Here is a 23,182-nt window from a genome sequence, read left to right on the forward strand (position 1 = left end):
GGTTTATATAATTCATAGTGACAAGAAGCCTTTGGAATTGCATCATTGGCAGGTGCTAAGTAACTCCATAGCAACCAAACAGAGTACCCTAGCAGCCAAAATCCAAAGAGGCATATCTTCCATTCTGAATGTCACAGAGGCGTGGGAGTTGGATTATATCATTCATACTGACAAGAAGCTTTTGGAATTTCATCATTGACAGCTGACAAGCCACTCCCTAGCAACCAAACAGAGTACCCTAGCAACCAAAATCCAAAGAGGCATATCTTCCATTCTGAATGTCGCAGAGGCATGGGAGTTGGTTTATATCATTCATAGTGACAAGAAGCCTTTGGAGTTTCATGATTGGCAGCTGACAAGCCACTCGCTAGCAACCAAATAGAGTACCCTAGCAACGCCCTAGCAACCACCAAGAATACCCTAGCAACCACCTAGCAACCACCCAGAATACCCTAGCAACACCATAGCAACCACCCAGAATACCCTAGCAACTGCCTAGCAACGCCCTAGCAACCACCCAGAATACCCTAGCAACCGCCTAGCAACCACCCAGAATACCCTAGCAACCGCCTAGCAACACCATAGCGACCACCCAGAATACCCTAGCAACGCCCTAGCAACCACCCAGAACACCCTAGCAACCGCCTAGCAACGCCCTAGCAACCTCCCAGAACGCCCTAGCAACCACCAAGAATACCCTAGCAACCACCTAGCAACCGCCTAGCAACCACCCAGAATACCCTACCAACCGCCTAGCAACACCATAGCAACCACCCAGAATACCCTAGCAACCACCTAGCAACACCATAGCAACCACCCAGAATACCCTAGCAACCACCCAGAATACCCTAGCAACTGCCTAGCAACGCCCTAGCAACCACCCAGAATACCCTAGCAACCGCCTAGCAACACCATAGCAACCACCCAGAACACCATAGCAACCGCCTAGCAACGCCCTAGCAACCTCCCAGAACACCCTAGCAACCACCCAGATTACCCTAGCAACCGCCTAGCGAAACCATAGCAACCACCCAGAATACCCTAGCAACCGCCTAGCAACACCATAGCAACCACCCAGAACACCCTAGCAACCGTTTAGAGCCACATATAAACCATATTGCAAAATATAGAACCTATATTTCAGCTCCACAACATCGTACAGACATGGTTGTTGGCTCGTATGCAATCATGTACAACACCCTAGCAACCGAGTGGAGAGTTTTGCCACTGCAAGCACCATTTCACATTTTCTTCAGGAAATGTACATTCTAGTTATTATTATTATTATTTTTCTGTCAACCTTTCGGGCACTTTTGAGACCCTTAACGTGCTCGAAAACTCTTGAAACTTTGCACACGGGTCAGAACCCGCGGCCATCAGGGCCGAGCTGAAGCTGGTACCCGGGCGTGGCAGGGGGGCTCGACAGCGCCCCCTTGAACGGGGTCCGAAAACTTGGTCCATAAATCAGACACGCTTGCATGTAATAATATGAAACTCGGTACACATATAGATCTCATCGGGCCGAACAACTTTTGTACTTTTACTTTTTACGCCAACCCAACAGGAAGTCAGCTATTATGGGTTGTTTTGAAACGCATGCTGTGGAATTTAATGTACTCCTCCTAGAGAATTCATCCAATCGCCTCCAAACTCGGTCAGCATGAAGTCAAGACATTGAGGATGCTAAATTGCGGACGGATTTTTGATATCTCGAACGGTTTGGCCGTGGCAAGGAAACGAATTTATGGCGAATAATGGGACACAGGAAGTGTGTTATAACTTCAGCATACATTATCTGATCTTGATGAAACTTCAGCAGTGTATTCGTTGTAAGAGGCCGAACACAAGGATGTGACTATTGTGAGTCAAAGTTATAGCGCCACCAACTGGCAGCAGGAAGTGTGTCACTTTCAAAATGCTTTGAAATCACTCTCTTATTTTTACCCGATTTGCTTCAAACTTTATGTGTATAATGTAGACACACGGCAGATGTAGACCTGTGAAAGGATTATTGATATCTTAGATACTGTTGCCATGGCAACGCATCGAACTTTAATATTCTTTGTTGATGCTTTTGAGACTCTTAGCATGCTTGAAATTGGATGAATCTCGACAGACACATCACATTTATTAGCCAGTAGACATGTGCAAAGTTTCAGAAACGGGCATGGTGGAGGGGCTCAGTAGAGCCACCTTTAGTCAAAAATGGGGGCTTAGTTTTTCCTAGAATCACAAAAATCGGTATGTATATTGTTCTCATCGAGCCGGACAACTTTCTAATTTAGAGTTATTAGCTCCGACCAACAGGAAGTCAGATATTTTGGTTTGAATGTGATTTTTTGGAGAATTCTCTCTCTCTCTCTCTCTCTCTCTGTATCTGTGTCTCTCTGTGTGTGTGTGGGGTGTGGGGGATTTGTCTGTTAGGAGAAAGTTGCTTTTATAATTGTTTTTCAAGGTTTCAGGGTCTTTTGGGGCCCTTAACGTGCTCGAAAACTCTTGAAACTTTGCACACAGGTCAGAACCTGCGGCCATCAGGGCCGGGCTGAAGCTGGTACCCGGGCGTGGCAGGGGGGCTCAACAGCGCCCCCTTGAATGGGATCCGAAAACTTGGTACATAGATCAAACTAGCTTGCATAATTTAATATGAAACTCGGTACACATATAGATCTCATCGGGCCGAACAACTTTCGCACTCTTAAGTTATACGCCAGCCCAACAGGAAGTCAGCTATTATGGGTTGTTTGGAGAACGCTTGCTGTGGAATTTGAAACACTCCTCCTAGAGAATTAATTCAATGCCCATCAAACTTGGTGTGCATGAAGTCAAGACATTGAGGATGCTAAATTGCGGACGGATTTTTGATATCTCGAACGGTTTGGTCGTGGCGAGGAAACGAATTTATGGCGAGAAAAGAGAAACACGAAGTGTTATAACTTCTGCATACATTAACTGATTTTGATGAAACTTCAGCAGTATGTTCGTTGTAAGAGGCCGATCAGATGGATGTAACTATTGTGAGTCAAAGTTATAGCGCCACCAACTGGCAGCAGGAAGTGTGTCACTTTCAAAATGCTTTTGACAAAAGTGGGGGGGTTAGTTTTACCTACAGTTTAAAAAATCAATACGTATATTGGTCTCATCGAGCCGGACAACTTTCTAATTTACAGTCATTAGCTCCGAGCAACAGGAAGTCAGACATTTTGGTTTGAATGTGGATTTCTTTGCAAAATAAGTCTCTGATTTTTTACCCACTCCTCTTAAGTGGTTTATTTTATTCCCACCAAACTTTTTCAACATGATGAAAATACATTAAAGATGCTAAATTGTGAACAGATATATATATATTTTTGTTACATATATATATATATATATATATATATATATATATATATATATATATATATATATATAGCTGCGAGCAGCGATGAAGGGCCAAAGCCGGCGGCACCGTTACCTAAAGGCACCGGGGTTGCGGTGCCACCGGCTTGGGCCCGTAATCGCTGCTCGCAGCTATATTTATTATTATTTTTCTGTCAACCTTTCGGGCACTTTTGGGGCCCTTAACGTGCTCAAAAAGTCTTGAAACTTTGCACACGGGTCAGAACCTGCGGCCATCAGGGCCGGGCTGAAGCTGGTACCCGGGTGTGGCAGGGGGGCTCGACAGCGCCCCCTTGAACGAAGTCCGAAAACTTGGTCCATAAATCAGACACGCTTGCATGTAATAATATGAAACTCAGTACACATATAGATCTCATCGGGCCGAACAACTTTCGTACTTTTACTTTTTACGCCAGCCCAACAGGAAGTCGGCTATTATGGGTTGTTTGGAAACGCATGCTGTGGAATTTGATGTACTCCTCCTAGGAAATTCATCCAATCGCCTCCAAACTCGGTCAGCATGAAGTCAAGACATTGAGGATGCTAAATTGCGGACGGATTTTTGATATCTCGAACGGTTTGGCCGTGGCGAGGAAACTAATTTATGGCGAATAATGGAAACAGGAAGTGTGTTATAACTTCTGCATACATAAACTGATCTTGATGAAACTTCAGCAGTGTGTTCGTTGTAAGAGGCCGATCACATGAACATGACTATTGTGAGTCAAAGATATAGCGCCACCAACTGGCAGCAGGAAGTGTGTCACTTTCAAAATGCTTTGAAATCACCCTCTTATTTTTACCCGATTTGCTTCAAACTTTATGTGTATAATGTAGACACATGGCAGATGTAGGCCTGTGAAAGGATTATTGATATCTTAGATACTGTTGTCGTGGCAACGCATCAAACTTTAATATTCTTTTTTGATGCTTTTGAGACTCTTAACATACTTGAAATTGCATGAAACTCGACAGACACATCACACTTATTATCCAGTAGACATGTGCAAAGTTTCAGAAACGGGTGTGGTGAGGGGCTCAGTAGCGCCACCTTTAGTCAAAAATGAGGGCTTAGTTTTACCTAGAATCACAAAACTTGGTACGTATATTGGGCTCATCGAGCCGGACAACTTTCTAATTGACAGTTATTAGCTACGACCAACAGGGTGTCAGATATTTTGGTCTGAATATGGATTTTTTGCTAAATCAGCCTCTGAGTTTTTAATTACTCCTCCTAAAAGGTTTATTTTATTCCCACCAAACTTTTTCAACATGATGAAAATACATTAAAGATGCTAAATTGTAAACAGATAATAAATATCTCAAACGGTTTTGCTATGGCGAGGGATTAAAGTAATGTCAAAAAAGGAAACACTAAAAGCCTCATATCTTCTAAAAATGTAATTATACACCATTTATTTCTATATAAAATTATACAAATATCAGAACTAAACCCATTTTATTCTTTTTTTTTTTTCAATTTAATAATTGTTTAAATAAAAAAATAAATTATGTCATTCATAGTGCTATACTGCCCTCTTGTGTTCAAAATCAGGTAGGCCTATTGTATCTATATAAAAATATACTAGGTATGTGACGGTGAGAATATTTTAACACCGGTTAATCAACGTGTGACACCGCTGGGGGCTTTTGAATCGCTAACTTAAAAATTAAAGTAAAATATGTTTGTCCGCACTGACATGGATAATGGTGCAGAGCAGAGCGAGCGTTTTCAATGAATTCCTATGGAAGTAGAAATTAACTTAAAAACGTTGACTCTGTTCTGCCCGTTCCTCGCCGTGGACGTGCACCGTTATGAAAGCCCGTGCAGCCGTGAGCATTTTAGTTTAATTTTAAAATTAGCGCCATTTCGGGGGCAGATTGCTTGAATTTATTTTACAAAAGCCCAATGTTGTGTTTTATTTCGACTGTGCACAAATATAAGTTAAAACTTTGCAGTGTGAATGATGTCCTGTATGAACAAAATGACGGAGTATCTTTTTATGTGTCCACACAATCGCGCCCACGCCACATACACACACACACACACACACACATTCCAGCATTGCAATCTTGAAATCGCAGTCTGTTCATTATAGCCTTAATAAAATATAATAATAAAATAGTCAACCTAACATATAAAAATTACACTGCTCTGTTTAAATAGTCAGTAGTACAATTCAAACTATTCACAGTAATCACCGCTCAACTGTGATGTTTCCAAGCACATTTTTGCACATGTGACAAGACAGAGAATATTACTTATATATATATATATATATATCTATATATATATATATATATAGAAATATATATATATATATAGAAATATATATATATATATATATATATATATATAGAAATATAGCTGCGAGCAGCGATGGAGGGCCCAAGCCGGTGACACCGGCACCCCGGTGCCTTGGGCCCGCAATCGCTACTCGCAGCTATATATATATATATTTTTATTTTTTATTTTTTTTTTTTTACATTCTCAAATTGAATACAGATTCAGGAATATGAATGATTATCTGATTAAGCAGTGATAAGGCACAGGATATCATCATGTCCCAGGTCAGGTGATTATGCTGTCGACCACAACTCGATGTATAATCAATGTCAGAATTATCAGGAGGGTGCTTCTCTTTTTTTCTTTCTATTGTCCATCATCTGCCTTCACACCTACTAAAGGTGCTCTGCAAGCAGGGACGTGCACAGGAATTTTGAGGGGCAGTTGCTCTGACCTGAAAAAAGGACACCCCCCCCCCCCCCCCCCCCCAAAAAAAAGCTTAAATTTCGGGAAAAAATACAATCCTTTTTTAACCTTTTGGCTTCCCGTACATTCAGTTGTGCTTCTTGCTCGTATTCTGATGGTACGTATGGTAACTGGGCAACTACACATGATTTGTAGTATGATTGCGTAAAGGGAACAGGAATTCCAGAAGGGAACAGAATCGACAGCTACACCGGTTGCGTGCAGCGCTACAGCCACTTAAACAGAGTTTGCCCTTCCCCTACTGACTTTCACTTTCGATGCCCGAATGGAAGTGAATGAGGCTTTGCGATTTATTTATTTTTTTATCTAGGCCTACGTGAAATTCTGCATCCATTGTACGATTTATTTATTTATTTATTTTCCCCCTCGGAAGGGCAACGTGAGTCGAGAAGGGCATATGGGCAGTTGCCCAGGCAACCTGAGCAACCCCCCTGTGCTCCTGTCTGCAAGCACTGATGGATGCAAGACATGGGCTATGTTTGCAGTGTAACATTCTTGCACATGTTCATGTCTCCTGCACTTCAAGAAATCTGTTAAATGATGTTAGAATTTTATTCAGGAAATTCCTAATAAATTTTACAAGATGCATTTTTTTAAGAATGTAGAAAAATAGATGCTATATTCAAACACTTTAATAACTTTTTTAAGTATCTTATTACAGTCAGTAACAACACAAATCAAATGCAAATAAGCACGCAAAACAAAGGAACATGGCACTGAAACTGTGCTAGAGAAGTCATGTAAGTATGTCAGGTGCTTCAACAAACAAGACTTCTGTATAGGATGCACCTGTGTTTTGTCTCTAATGAGGAAGCATCAATTAGACTACTGAGAAGTGCACATGCTTAACCAAAATGGGCGTTTACCAATCAGTGGCCAATTTCAAACTACAATAAATGTTTTTCAACCATTTTTCAACAGACTTGATAAAATCATGAAGGCCCACCCTTAAACCAAGCCCCCAGTGGATTAGAGCAAATCGGGTAAAGCGGTTGAAAATGCCCATTGTGGTTTGAAAACGGCCAACTGATTGAGAAACACCCATTAGTGTTCTGCAGAGATACATGCCTGAATGATCTTGTGCTCATCAACTACAAATCCCTGTTAGTTCCAGTGGCGTGGCGTGGGGAAAATTTCTGAGGAAGCCAATTAAGACACAACCTCTAAGCTGTGTGTTTTAAGGGGTGGGGGCAGAAAATCATACGTTACCATTTATATGTTGCTATTTGGATGAACTATTAGAGCGCCCAGCATCATCTTACCGGGACTTACGCTTGTTACAATCCAACACTTTGAGCACGGACGCTCTCTCTCTCTCTCTCTCTCTCTCTCTCTCTCTCTCTCACACACACACACACACACACACACACACACACACACACACACACACACAGTCAGTCCTCTTAAACATCTTTCATGGTGTTTTTTATTAAAACATTCGCAGATAGTAAACGCCAACGGTAAGCAACAAGAAGATAACCTTTTTCATTTAATACACCCTTAAATCGGTGTGACGCTCATGTAAGGATATACAATAGCGGTTATTCACAAACAATCACAACAGTAAACAACAAAGTGCACTCACATGCTGCTTAATCAAAGCACGCAAGAAACAGTAAGAAGAACTATAATCACATTAAAAAAATAACACATCGCTAAATGGGCAGTTCAGACCAAACGCGCTCTCTCTCTCTCGCTCTCTCTCTCTCTCTCACACACACACACACACACACACACACACACACACACACACACACACACAGTCAGTCCTCTTAAACATCTTATGGTCTTTTCATTAAAACATTCGCAGATAGATAGGGAACGGACGGTAAGCAACAAGAAGAGAACCTTTTTCATTTAGTTTTGGTGTTGGCCTGCCATCGGATTTAATTCTGAGTTGCTGCTGTAGAGGCAGTTTAGTAAAAGATTTTTTTTATCAAATACTCCAAATCTCCACCCTCCATAATTACAATTAATAATTTTAGCTAACTAGCTAAACAAGATGTCAACACAAATCCACAAATCTTCCGCTATTTCATTCATTCATTCATTGACGATGATAACGTGATGTGATTGGCCTGATGCCAACAAGTTCATGGCTTCCCTTGACACTGTCCTGACCAATCACAGGGGAGCAGTGTCGTGACAATAGCGTCACCTGATAGGTTAATCATTCTTTTTTTTTTCTATCAAGGGATGCCAACTCAGCCTGGCCTCCTCACAGACACAGGGTGCAGTACCATGTTTTCAACGCTCATTCACCATGTCACTTTTATAGGGGCGCTGTTTTACACATCATAAAACGCTCAGTAATGAATGAAGAGAGACGATGAGGAGATGACAGAAGGATTACGTAAACTGTGAAAACCAAAGTGTTTATTAAATGACGATTATATTCTGAAAAAGTGAGGAAGCCTGGCTTCCCTTGGCCTCCGCAAGAAAACGCCACTGGTTAGTTCAATGTCATTGTCTCCACCCATGTGTGCTGTTGTCTTTCATCAAAATTCCAATGCTGGTCCAACACACTTTATATATTGAAATGTCAATCTCAACCAAAATTATGGTTTGGATCAAAACTCAACATTGTATCAATGTCACCATGCTACCTGGGCATAGAAATAAAAACAGTATAAATAAAACAAAAAAATAACAGTTTTTTCTTATTCTGTCTAAGTGCAAACAATACATGCAACAAGTGAAACCATAATCAAAGTACTTTCTCGGTATTCAAAGTGCAAACAGAGACCAGAGCCACAACTACACAGTCCAGAGATAGGTTTGATATTGGGAGACAGTCTATAGTATGCAGCCTAATTTGCCGCATCAGGGAGGTCATGTTTTACTTTCGCTTTCGAATTCGCGATTGCACATACTCTGTGTATAGGAAACTGGCGGTGCTGAGTGCGCATTCTACAAGATTAGGCATTCGGCAGACATTTAGGCTCTGCTATGTAATGAATCCTCCACCATCGTCACGCGATCAGTGAACTAACAGCAAAACGAAAGTGGGCACCATAATGTAATGTGAATGTAGCGATGGAAAAATTCTATGCTAATTTCACTATCACTCTCCGCCATGGCGAAATAGCGAGACAGCTTTTCATCTGACGAGAAATCTCGTCACCTTTTAGTCTCGCGAGATCTTGTGGCATGAGATATTGTCACACCCCTAATAATAAGATACAATACTTCATTATTTACTTCATGTGGCAAATATGGTGGCTTCATGGGCAATGTTAGGATCATGAGAGTGCATATGCCATTAACAAAGTGAATGCTGTTTTTGTTTTTTTAGTTTGCATGTACTTGAATTTAAAACATAATAATATGAGTTGGTATGTTCTTGTCTAAGGCAAAAGGCACATGTGACGAATATGCACAGAGAAGCCCAGAGAGTTCAATCAGCCCTTTTAGTTCTTCACTGCCATCGATGACTCCTTCTCCTGCAGCTCTACCCGCCAGTCCTGTGACTAAAGGCGAGTATGTCCAAGACATACATAAGAACCATGATACATAACCCATCACACTCATAACTGCAGCATTTTTCTGATGACTAAGGATTCATTTGCATGATCTTTAGGGTCTTACAGCTGGAATAGTAATGTATGTCATTGTTTTTGTACATTTTGCATGCAGAGCTTAAATACTATTTTGTTGTCCTTCATGGTCTTGTGCTTGCATCGCTCTGTGCAACGACAGTCTCTTTCCTCCACAGATGACACCAAACTTCTCTTTCACCATCATGGCAATGGTGAGTCAGTTAATGGCTTTGTGTTTCTTGGCTGTTAATCATTCATAATAAGAAAATTTCAGCACTTTTTGGAGTCTGAAATCAAGTGGAAAGAGTTTGGCATGATCATAGCTTGCATTGAGTCTGCAGCCCAACATATTTTTTTGTTTATTTCTTGTATATTTATATTATAATAGTGACTGATAATTCAGTGTTGTGATGCACAAGTGACTGATTACCATGGAAACGTGAAACTCACGTATAGACTATCTTGACTCTTTGAATTTTAAATCTGGATGTATACACATTGGCCCGCGAAAACCTCAACTTATCGTGAACACACTACGAAAAAGTGTGGGGGACGAATTTACATTTTATAAAAAGTGGGGCGGACACGTCCCCCGCATAATCTACGCCCATGGTCCAATCCAATCTTGAATTAGATATACTTTTCTTAGCCCACTTGTCAGAGTTTTTGCTTTGTAATGTTTTAGTTTGACCACTAGAGGTCCCTATAGAACTCTCATGTCTAATATTGTGCCTTTTGTGATCAGTGCTATTGTTTTCACATGTGCCTTGTTCTGTGCTGTATATTAAGCTGGTCTGTTTCTCTGTATCTTCCCTTGGTTATTGATGTTCCTAAGCCAGTTACTGCTGTAAGTCTGCTCTTGCTCCTGCTCCAAGAGGTTTCTTTTGTGCCTTCTCGATTGTTTCCCTGAGTTTATGTTTGCTGTTTTAAGAACCTTTTTTCCTGAGTTTGTGTTGTAGAGATTGTTGTTAGTGATGGCAAAATGAGGCTTCCTGAACCACTGAGACCTTGCAGCCCATTGCTTCACCCAAAGGTTCATTACTCAAAGCTTCATTCAGCATTGCTCACTAGTGACACCTAGCTACTGTGCAAAGAAATAGCAGACAAATTAATTAATTTTGAACCAGTGACCTGAGCAGACATTTGTCCATTGCCTGGGTATAAAATAAAATATGTATCTTTCTCTGTCTGAATTTACTTGTGCAGAGACAACTGTCACACACACAATTAATTAATTATTCATAAATCATTTGGATAGTGACAGTATGAACAGCAAAAGTGACACTGTGTTGAGTGCTTATGGTGGAGGGAGTGTAATAAAGTAAACTGCAACAGAATAGTCTGGGGTGGGAAAAGTTAAAAATTGTTTCTGGGGGGTTTTGTGCAGTGAACTGTTACTAGTTTTAGTGCAGTGTTTTGCTTATGGGACTGGGGAATTTTTTCAAGTGTGTTGGGGTGTGTTGGGGACAATTACTCTTCTTGGACAAAACCTCTCCAGCCACAGACGATGCAGGGGAACATAAAAATGCCAGTGCCAGCTGGTATAAATGAGGACACTGATGCTTCTGTTGAGACCAGACAGGGGAGGATTTCCTCTTTCTTGCTGGCTCCATTACCAGGAAAATGGAAGAGGTCACAAAAAGCAAACAAATCAAAAAGGGCAATCCAAATCAAAAAGCAGTCCAGTCCAGATCCAAAAGTCCAAAGCAATCCAAATAATCTTATATAACTAATATAACAAGACTACAATATAGCTAGGCCTACTATAATTAATAATAACAATATACTATAACTATTCTAACCTGATATAATGTAATAATATACAGCCCTAACACATATATAACACAATAACGACAATGGGAGTTCTCTAACTCTCTGACACTACTACAACTGCTTCTACTACTCCTGACAATACCCACAAGGTGGCGCGAGTTTCGATCCCCCTTTATCCGGAAGCGACACTCAGACCAAACCGATGACATATCCACACAAACTGAGGCCTCGTTTGTCATTAGTCAAGTGATTTTCACGTTAACAACACAAGCCTCGAATCGCGGCTTAATCTGGCACGCCCATTTTTTCTCTTTTCTGGTGGAAAGTAAGACTTTTGTGTCAGAGACCCGAGTTTGAGTCCCGGAGAATGAGCATGCTCAGCATGAGTCCACAGTCCAAAGGCACAAGACAGCTGAGTCAGAGACAGAGTCTTTGATGGCTAAACACTCACATGTGCTGCCTCTATACCCCTTCTGGATTCTCGAATGCTGTCTCCTTTGGCTGAACCTCACACTTCTTCACCTTCCAACTCTGGGTTGTTCCTTCCCATCACACTCACTTGGGGAGACAAAAAACGCCAACTCCAGGCCTTGCTTAATTCCGGGGCAGCCGGGAACTTCATGGATATTTCCCTGGCCAAAAGTCTCCAGATCCCTATTAACCCTCTGGGGTCTGAGATGTTTTGACATGCCCTGACATTTGTGCTTTTTTCAGTTGCTTATAAACATATCAATGGCAAAGGTGTAATTACATTCTATTTAGCACAAACAGGGCTACCATAATATGTGAGCAACATGTATGTACATGTTTGTATTTTTGAGAGAATAATGTTTATGCATGGTTATTGAAATAACTAAAAATTAAAGTTTCTGAAATAAGCCCACAAAACACATACTAAATATGTGTCCACAAGACTTTTGAATAATGGGTGTTGTCGCTTAGAGTTTTTTCTTCAAAATGATCTAAAAATCCTGCCTAATCATTCACATAAAACAATACATTGATTTAAACTTTGTAAGACACGTTTTGTTTGGAAAGGCAATATGCGTGTGGGCGTGATTCACACCTGAGGAGACAACGACCCTTTCATTCAGGCTCATTATGCGGCTCATTATGCAGCTCATTATGTGGGCTGCATAATGATTTTGCAATTTGCATGCATAATATTCATGGAAAACATTTCTAGTAACTATGCAGTTAATTCTCATACTGTATTTACAGAATGTTTTGGAATATATCCTCTCTCCAAATGTGACACTAATAAAAAACTATAATAAATAATTTAATGAGAAGGTTTATATTGACTTATTAAGATGTTGCTTACATTTACCATGTAAATATATGTTTTGCTATTTTATTTAACAGTTTTCACATATAAATCAACAATTACAATTTTAACAGTATTTCAAGTGTAATCTTTCTTTTTAAAAAGTATACATCGATTTTATCATACATATTTCAAAGTTAAGGATTCATTAGTTTGAATATTGGAACAAACACTATAATAACATCTTAGTTGATAATTCAATATACCTATTTTTAACAAAACATCACATACAATATTTTTAACATATGAGCAGAAATATTTGCATATAAATGTTAATTTGCAGTTTAATACGTTGCTTATACAAAGACATTTTATTTCAACATATTTCAGTCGATTTTACTCATCTCAGTATAGCAATATAGTTTGGTAAAAGCTAAACTAGTAGATGTGTTCATGTAAAAATAACATGTTTACTATTGTAAGTGCAAGTGTGTGCTGTTGTTTACAGCTGTAGTAAACATCTGTGCCGTTCATTCATTCACACACAGATACGCGATTCATATTTAAACAGTCCTTTTGCAGTTTACCGACACTATTGCATATAGCGATTAGAACAAAGCACTTAAAAATAAAAAACTTACTACAGTCCTCTGAATAGCTGGACCCGTTGTTCCTCGATGTGATCCTCGTTTCAGATTGGATTTCACTGACAGAGAGAAGGCAGAACTCGCATCATGTTTATTTTTCTTTATTTGGCAAAAAGCACAACACTTTGTTTTTATTGTGAGTATACACAAAAATAATGGACACTTATTTTTCGATAAGTTTTTTGTTATACATCATTTTTTCGAATGATGTATAACACTTGTAAGTAAGATCAAAATCGATAGAGTATTTTGAGTCTCTTTTGCACTGATAAGAAAAAAAGCGAGCAGATCACGCCGGCGTGATTGCCGACCCCAGGGGGATAATCCCCTTCCTGCCTCCCTTAAAGAGACAGCCTTGGATGGAAGACCGTTAGCTCCTGGGAAAGTAACCCACCTCACATCTCTTCTTTGTCTCTTCACTAACCAGCACCAGAAGAAGAATGTGCTTTCACCTAATACATTCTTCAGAGTTCCCTGCTATCCTCGGTCCCCCCTGGCTCCTCCAGCATAATCCACACTTAGACTGGTCCACTGGCGCAGTTCTCAGTTGGGGTTCCAGCTGTCAGACCACATGCTTGGCCCAGAACTCCCCTGATCCTGTTCTCGAGTCCCAGGAACCAATAGATCTGTCTCAAGTCCCTACTCAGTACCACCACTTCAAGGCCGTGTTCAGCAAAAGAAAGGCCAGTGTTATTTGGGCACTACGAATACTTATTTATGCCTTTCGGTCTCACTAATGCTCCTGATTTCTTTCAAGCCCTCATTAACCCTTAGGGGTCTAAGGTGTTTTGGGGTCCTTGAGATGTTTTGACATCCCCTGACATTTGTGCTTTTTTCAGTTGCTTATAAACATATTAAATGCAAAGGTGTAATTACACTCTATTCAGCACTAACAGGGCTACCATAATATGTGCAATATAATTTAATATAATGTTATAATGTTTATGCATGGATATTGAAAAAACAAAAAAAATAACTTTCTGAAAAACGGCCACAAAACACATACTAAATATTGTGTCCACAAGACAAAGAAAATCATCCTGCATACTCATTCACATAAAACAATACATTGATTTAAATTGTGTAAGACACTTTTTGAGTAGAAAGGCAATATGCGTGGGGGCGTGAATGATCATGAATAATGCTGTGATTCACACCTGAGAAGACCATGACCTGCATAATGAGCCGCATAATGAGCTTTTCAGTCAGGTATGTCATGAGAGGGTACCACAAGAAAGAATTCGAGGACAAAAGAAATATATATACATATACAGTAGGTAGTCAACCAGAATGCCTATTACCGCTGCGCTAGCTGCCACGGCAAAGTCACAGCGGCAAAAATAAACCAGTCGCATTTCAAAGTCATTCACGGAATGACCGCCAGGTGGCGCAAAGGGACATTTTGCAAAACAGTTTCAATTGCTGCATTTTGAAACGTAAGTGGGGCTAATGTCAATTAACAGTAAGGATGAAATGCTACAACTATGGTAATTTCCAAATAAGCCTACAACAAACATGAAAAATAAAAAAAGAGCTATTGACATTTGCTGTACTATAATGAAACAACCTAATATTTCGTGGAGTTTAAACTGCATGTCATAATAATGGCTAATTTTATTATTAAATAAAAAAAGACAATTTGGTGAATGTTGTTTAAACAAACTAAACATACATACGTATTATTTGAACGAACAGTGAATTTGTAGGCTCTGTTTATTTAAAAAAAACACACATACACACAACGTATTGTAAAAAAAAAAAAAAAAAACTTTTTTCATTATTTCAACAAGAATGAGACTGATTAAATATATATAAAAATAAACAAACAAAAAATAGATAAAACAAACTTTAAGAATAAATAATAATAATTATAATAAAATAGCCTATGTTTATTAGGCTACAACATAATTGGTTAAATTTAACAAAAGCAAAAATTAAATATGTAATAGTCAATTTTAAACCGAATAGAACAAACTTTTAGAAGAGAAAAAAAAGTTAAAAATAGAGACTACAACAATATAGCCTGTGTTTCATATTGTGTAGACGTTGGTGTGCAATAGAAGCCTATTCCTCAGGGAGCAGTGCAATAACAAACAAACAAAAAATACACCAAAAGACCATCATAGGCCTATCGCAGTCAGTGAAAATAAATTAGGTGCAATGACGCTGATTATTTTTACTTTTCTATTGAGGAATGAGATGAATGAACACCGCTTCTCTCTCCTTCTTCTGGGCTTTCTAGTAAATTTGTGTTCTAGGCAAGGCAAGGCAAGGCAAGGCAAGTTTATTTATATCGCACATTTCATACACAATGGCAATTAAAAGTGCTTTACGTAGAATAAATTAAAATAATAAAAAGAGGTAAGAATAATTAAAACAGTTTAGAAAAATAAAATAAAATACAGTACAGTACAAACAGTCGGACAAACAGCCGCACAGTGCTCATTCAGTAAATGCATAGCTAAACAGATGTGTTTTGAGTCTGGATTTGAAAGTGACTACTGTAGGAGCACATCTGATCTCCTCTGGAAGCTGGTTCCAGCTGCGGCTGGCATAATAGCTAAAAGCGGACTCGCCATGCTTAGAGTGAACCCTTGGTATTTCTAGCTGATATGATCCTAATGATCTGAGTGATCTGTTGGGTTTATATTCAGTATATTCAGATATGCAACACGCACGTTTAAACAACAAACAATAAAATCAGAACCAGCGCCTCTGCTCCTGTATTGAGAGATAACAAGCAGCGCGTTTCAGTTACGATCCTGGTTCCAGTAGCCTTAATGCATGCACGGCTTTTCTAAATGTCACAAAGCGTTTTGGGATTGTTTTGAATGAAATATTGGAGTGTTTTGGCCCACCATGCCGAGTGGCGCTTTCATTTGGATTTATTTTTTGCATAACAGCTAAAAGAACTTAATAGCCTATACTCCACCATTTTTTGGTTATACAGATAAGAGTACATAATTCAAAACTGTAAACTTTTATTCATGTAAACTCACAATAGGCTAACAACAAAACGTTTTCTGTGGTCTCTGTCTCCGGGAAATGCGCGTCACAAAAATTAACCGAAAGCCACTTTCCTCGGCTCAGTCACAATATAAGTCTAAAGCTTTAAATGTCTAAATATTTAATAAATGTTATCTGATTATATAGCCTAATCCATATGAAACCGAGAGGTACAGAGGATCTACTCAAACATGTTTATCATGTGTAAGACAGCTTCCCATGAGGAAAGGACAAGGCAAGAGTGAAAATCTTGCTCTAATTAAACGTAAATCGCCCTGAATTAAAATGTAAAAACAGATCAAATAATTTCTTTGTCAAAGTGTTGCAATATTGTTTCATTTAATTTCATAATTATTCTATAAATGTCATTTAGTTTAACAGCAGCACGAAATACCCACTGTGGTTTGAGATTTATTTGAATAAAAATAAAAATAACCGCCCTCTGCTTAATTCACAAATCGCACCCTGGTTTCCCTGTGGAATTTAATATTGAGTTGAACATTTTTTTTTTTCATGATAACAAATGAACATGAGTTTGAAGTTTGTATTTTGTTTTGCTTGGAAAAAGCTGGCCTAAACCGAATTAGCATTTTAATTCTTCTATTGAAATAATTAAATCTTTAGTTAAAGGGGTGCCCTTTTCACAAAATGTCAAATAAATCTCTGATGTCCCCAGAGTGTGTGTGTGAAGTTTTAGCTCAAAATACCCCACAGATATTTTTATATAGCATGTTAAAGTTGTCACTTTTTGAGGGTGAGCAAAAACGCACCGTTTTGTGTCTGGCCCTTTAAATGCAAATGAGCTGCTGCTCCCGACACAGAGGGCAGGGTTTCAAGAGCTTGTGTGTTAGCAGCTCTGATTACCTCACGCAGAGACACACTAAAATGACAGAAACTGTTCTGCCTTTTATGTTCAAACTGGAGTCAGACAAAGATGGAGAGACTCAAGAAGAAGTGACAACACGTAGAATGCAACAGGACATTTCTGAATGGTTAGTTGATGAATTTATGTAGCTGATGTGGAGTTAACTATCTTCAATTAGCATATTCTGTCATGATAATCTATAAATCGCTCATATAGGAACTGTTGTGAGATGCACACAGAGTGACTTTCTATTGCATGTGAAAAGAAGGATGATACAGTTTGAGCTGACTCACAAATGTGCTTGACAACAACAACTCTTCCTCTTCTCAACATGGACTGGGTGTTCCCGGGGGCGGGGTTTATGTAAATATTAGGGTTGGTGATGTCACCAACCCTGGAGGAATGTCGTTTAGTCTCTACCAGCTGTTTGTTGTAGTCCTTAAAAAAACGATTTCTTTAAAAGCAAATATCTCCCTTTGCTTTGAACTTTGAGCATTGTAACTTTGCAGATGTTGTTTATGCTCAAAAAGCAACATTACACAATAACTTAAGTTAGAAAAGTGAAATTATACTCAACCACCCCTTTAATAAACTTTTTTTATGACAGAAATATTACTACATGTAGCCTAAACGATTTAATTCTTTCATTATCAACACTTTAATAATGCTCATGTCTAAGTGTGAATTGTGACTTCTCTTTGTCTCAGACGCTCCTCTCAGAGAGCCTATGGGGGGTTTGGAGGGGCAGTTCAGTGGCTTTAGCGTGGGGGTGAAGGACAAGGTGTTAATATTTCGTCTTTCATATGGAGAGCGTCGGATATCCAGCCTGATGATACAGAGCAGGCAAAGGCATAATTCCTTTCAGAATAAATCTCTCGATGTGTCCAAATAGGCCCTATCTTCAATTATAAATATTGTAGCTAATGTAGCTATTTAAAGGTTTTTCATTTAAAAAATCAATTGAAGTGTTCAATCCAGTTGTTTTAACTGGTTTTGAGCAGTGTGTATGATTGTCAACAATCTGGCCTTATCTAAACATGAACTGTTGACAAAGCGCGTTCAAGCCAACTAAACGATACAGAGCGCTTTAATTCGCGATCAACCTCGTTTTATTGTAGCCTAAAGTGAATTCAACAAGGCATTCTTTTTCTTTGAAGCAACAAAGGCTAAATTATTTGTTACAGTTGTTTTTTGTACAGTTACAGTTGTTATACAGTATTATCAGCTGTATGATGTGTTTCTATCCTGAAACATTTAGGTCCCTATCTTGCACCCAGCGCAATTGACTTTGTACACCGACGCATGTATCATTCCTATTTTGCACCCGCACACAGCGGACTTTTCCCTCCACAGACGCACGTCGGTAAATTAGGAAATGAACTTGCGCTCCCGGGGGCGGTTCAGCGCAAAGAGGAGCCATGTTCTGGCGCAAACGTTCCCTGGTGCTATTTTGCAGGTTTGTAAAACAACGCCACTGACCAGGAAAAACAGTCTAAAGTCAGTGGCGCGTTGCACATGTTATTCATATGCTATTTTAAGGGCGCATGCTTGGCCATAATCAATGTAGCGTGTGCACAACGCGCATACACTTTGCTTATCTCATCTACACACAGACGCAGCAGTTCTCATTTTTAGAAAACCATACATTATTACAAGGAAAAATATTAACACACGAGGGAAATCATTGTTGTGTCCATGAAGATATGAAAAAATAGGCATAAATCTAGCTTACACATTTACCCAAATTATTATACGCCTGTTTAACCGAAGCTAATTTGTGTGGGTTTCTCCCATCCCCAATGTCACCTCTCTGTGTTTTACGGCCCTGACAGAACGTCGGTCTCCTCGGCTTTAAACCTCTCCTGGCGCGCACCTGGCAAATCCGCCGTTATAATAGCAATCCGCCATGGAAAAAGCGGGCCTGCTCTTAAAGGGAATGTGAGATGTCGCTCTGATTGGTTTATTTCACGTTATGCCCAAACCACACCTATGAATAATGAAGCTACTTCAGACCAACCCATTTTAGATTTGCGTCGGGCGCAAGAGTAATTTATCCCGCCGGTATAATAGCAACAGCGCCCAAGACCAGCCCACAAAGTTACTTGTGTTTCGCGCTTGATCATTAAAATAGGGCCCCTTATTTCAATAGAGAATAGAGATTGCGCGCAGTGAGGGAGAAAAAAGAAACTTGCTAAAAAGAGATTCAGCATGTCCTCGAGAGAGAGAGGCAAAGAAAAATGTCCAATATTAATTTATGTTGCTTTGTACAATTTTTATTTTGTAGCCTACTGTTTTAATTGTACACAGCAAAGCTGCAATTTCGCAAGAATAAGATTCTGTATTTCCCATTTTGCATCGCACATGGAAACGCTAAACTCAACTTGTTTTAACCTGTTAACCGTTGCCAGTGCGCCCGCGCACTGAAGCGTTTTTTATTTATTTAATTCAAAGTTACTATCAGATTTAAAGGTTGGGTGGGTAAGAATTGTCTAAAGAACTTTTTTTCAAATTGGCTTAAACTGTCTTTATATACCAATACATAATTAAAATGTAAGTACTTTGAAAAAGAGAGTATAAAAATTTAGTGACTATAGTGTATTTAATCTTCAAAAAACACAGCTCATTAATTCCTACCGGGACGAAACAAGTGATTGGCTTGCGCGACTGTCACTCTCCGTCGCCATGACTACCGCCGCTATTACTGGCTCTGCCCACGTGCGCGCAGTCGCGCACCCGGTTTTAGGTGGGAGTGAATGGAATTAATGAGCTGTGTTTATTGAAGATTAAATACACTAGAGTCACTCAATTTTTTATACTCTCTATTTCAGAGTACTTGCATTTTAATTATGTATTGGTATATAAAGACAGTTTAAACAAATTTGAATAAAAGTTTTTTTAGACAATTCTGACCTACCCTACCTTTAATGTTAAACCTTGACAAACTATACATAATTAAAAAGATATAATACTCAAGTTTCAGTATTTGACCACTATTGTATTCTGAGAAACTCATAGTGACAGTTATGTCTTAATTTGTGTCAGGAGTTATGAAATAAAAAAATGAGTCGATACCTTTAATATGAATTATGCGCGTCAGCCGCTTTCATTCATAAAAAACTCCGTGCTGTCGTCATGACAGCGATACACAAAACAACGTCCCTCAGGGCTTTAGCTCAAAACTGTGCAGATTTGGAGAAATATTGATAGATTCTCATAGATTTACATCATATTTCTATAGACAGGAATAATGTTTATTGAATTTATACCCAAATGCGTCGATGTAATCTTTATGAGCGTTTGGTACTCTGATACTGTGTTTTCAATTCATACCACTAGCCTGAGGGCGCTATATGCACAATAATAGTCCATATATGGAACATGAAGAAGAGCCATGATCATGTGACATTCCAGGACGTCAGTGATACACACAAAGCTAACAAGAGATCGCGCTGTAACATGCAGATACAGACGTTTTGAAGACAATAAACATGTTTGCAATGATATTTGAGTTACCTGTGTTTTTCAAGCCATGCCAGGTATTTTCATAATAATAGATTATATTTAAAATGTAATGCTAATCTATATAGACTATCATTGTGCAGAACACTATCCAAAAGTATATTTTCTGTCTGATTTTTTTATCTGAAGCCAAATTAGATCACAGAAGATTATTTAAAACACTCGTCTTGCGTTATAAAGTAAGTTTGGAGCACAAACATGGTTTTAATCTCATAAATTGTCGTGTATTGATGGTGTGCTAGGCTAACATGCTAGCTAGCCCTAGGTGCACCTGCCACGTCTAGCAGTTATACTTTTATGATTTTTTGAATGCTTACTGAATTGTTTCTTTATTCAAGAAATGCATTTGATACAGTTTAAAATGTGAGGTGAACTTTGAGAAAAGAAATTAGGGACTGAAACCCTATGAATAGCCTGTGAATAGCCAGTCGTTAGTAACTATAATGCAGACAAAAGAAAAGCATATTTAGAGCCATAACCAGGCTGGAGAGGTGTGAATGTGTGCAGGGGGAGATTGAGACTGAATGGGGCTCGTTTGCACCACAAAACAATAGAGACAATATACTGGATAGATGGTTAGAAGATGACAATAAACATCAGTAGCATTTTAGCGTCAAATCAAAATAAAGTCACATGACATGGTCTTGAAAAACATTTAACTAAATACAGAGTTTTGGACTTATTATCTTCAGATTTTAAACATAAAATGTTTAGACATGTGGCTTTAGCTGTAGTGCATTTCTAGATTGCTCCAGTGCCAACTTCAATTTTATTTTCATGAGGATGTTTCATAAAAAATAATTTCTAATAACTTTACAAAACTTTGAAGCTATTTATAACAATTTTTGTCATTACGACAATAATTAATTCTACATTTACAATAAACTGCCAGGTGTCAGCTTTCAAACGAGATCATACTTGTGCTTTTAGTACCAAGGGTTCATGAACTGTATCTGTTTCAGTTTGGGTATGTCATTTCTGGGGATTTTTCAAAAGTGGGGTTGCAGCTTAACAGGACTAAAACTAAAACTGTCCTAAAACTGTCCCGACTCTTTATTTAAACCTTGAAATGTGTGATGGGGTTTTAAACTGAATTAATTTTAGTGTTCTTTTACATTTTCATTGGTTTTTATATTGAAAGCAATACCATTTAGTTAGTCTGTTATTTTTTGTAGAAGTCAACAAAGTCAGTCTTTTTTCTGATTTGTTCAATGTATGGATCTGTTTTGAAAATCTGTTTGCTATGGCTGGGTATCACTGTCAGTCATCTCAATTTCGTGAATGATTCACAAAACAATAATTTAGCAGATTAAAGATGAGCTTCATCACCTTCATTTTCTGGTGCAATCATCTGATAATCTCCTTCAACAGCACCTTCGGGTTTTGTCATTGTGGAGCGCAACAGAGACTCTACTGGAATGTAGCAAATTTATGTTGTAATGTGCAATTATTATTAAACAAAACGCTTGACTTTAATAATATGTTACCTATTTAAGCATCAAGAACGGTAAAACATAAACGCTGTCAGCCAACATCCATGGCCTAATAATTCTTAGGATCCCCATACACAAACATGTCTCCAATAACCCAATACATTCTGTGTATGACATGCTGGCCTATAAGCTTCAGTGTTACCGTCTAAATGCCTATTAATAAAAATAACAGACAATGAATAACAAAGCTCCGAAAAGTGTTTTGAATCAATAAATGAACATTTCAGAAGTTTTTATTTTTGACAAATATCCTATTAAACTATAAACAAAATTATGAGGATAGTAGAGTTGAGATTCAAACTCAGAGCGCTTGAACCACTGTGATGCACAAGTTGAAGCATTGACCATACAGCTATCGCCTGAATTCTGTTTAATGAGCAAGAGCTTAATGTCTTATGCTTACATTTTTCTATTGCAATGTTTTATGTTGAAATGTTTTCATTATTTATTAAAGAAAATTATGCTAATCATAACAACCTACTGTAGCCTACGCTTATTTAAATATTAATTAATACTAAACAAAAATGTTGCCGACTAACATCAGTTAGCAAGTCCTGACAATGTTTTAATTTTACGATCATTTAGTTTAATTTATTTCACTATTATGTTTCAGTACCAAAATCTAGTCCTACTTACAAACTAAAATAACACAAAGTATAAGACACATAACCTTGACATGCATAGCCTTTCTAAATTAGCCTATAGAAAAACTAGGCACACAATGTTAACATTTAGCTACTTTTTACCTACTTTGCTTAAATTTGCTGCAATAATAGAAGCCTACATTTGTTTCAGTTCTAAATTTGTACTGTAATTTCAGTATTGGGGATTATGAATTGGTTTAACTACAATGTTTCACTTGTAGTACACAGTCATACCTGGAAACAAATCCTGTTCAAATGGGCTATATATATGGGCCATT

At 38.5% G+C, this 23,182-nt stretch overlaps 1 protein-coding gene across 1 annotated transcript in view; it reads left to right on the forward strand.

Annotated features, from left to right (window-relative positions):
• Nucleotides 1-23,182, forward strand: part of plxdc1 (plexin domain containing 1) — a 629,959-nt gene that overhangs the window by 462,530 nt on the left and 144,247 nt on the right. The window contains exons 11-12 of the mRNA XM_079851089.1: nucleotides 9,504-9,627; nucleotides 9,867-9,902. Coding sequence (XP_079707215.1) covers nucleotides 9,504-9,627; nucleotides 9,867-9,902 — 160 coding nt within the window. The remainder of the gene's footprint in view (nucleotides 1-9,503; nucleotides 9,628-9,866; nucleotides 9,903-23,182) is intronic.

Source organism: Squalius cephalus, assembly GCF_949319135.1.
Source record: "Squalius cephalus genome assembly, chromosome: 19".
NCBI classification, from domain to species: domain Eukaryota; kingdom Metazoa; phylum Chordata; class Actinopteri; order Cypriniformes; family Leuciscidae; genus Squalius; species Squalius cephalus.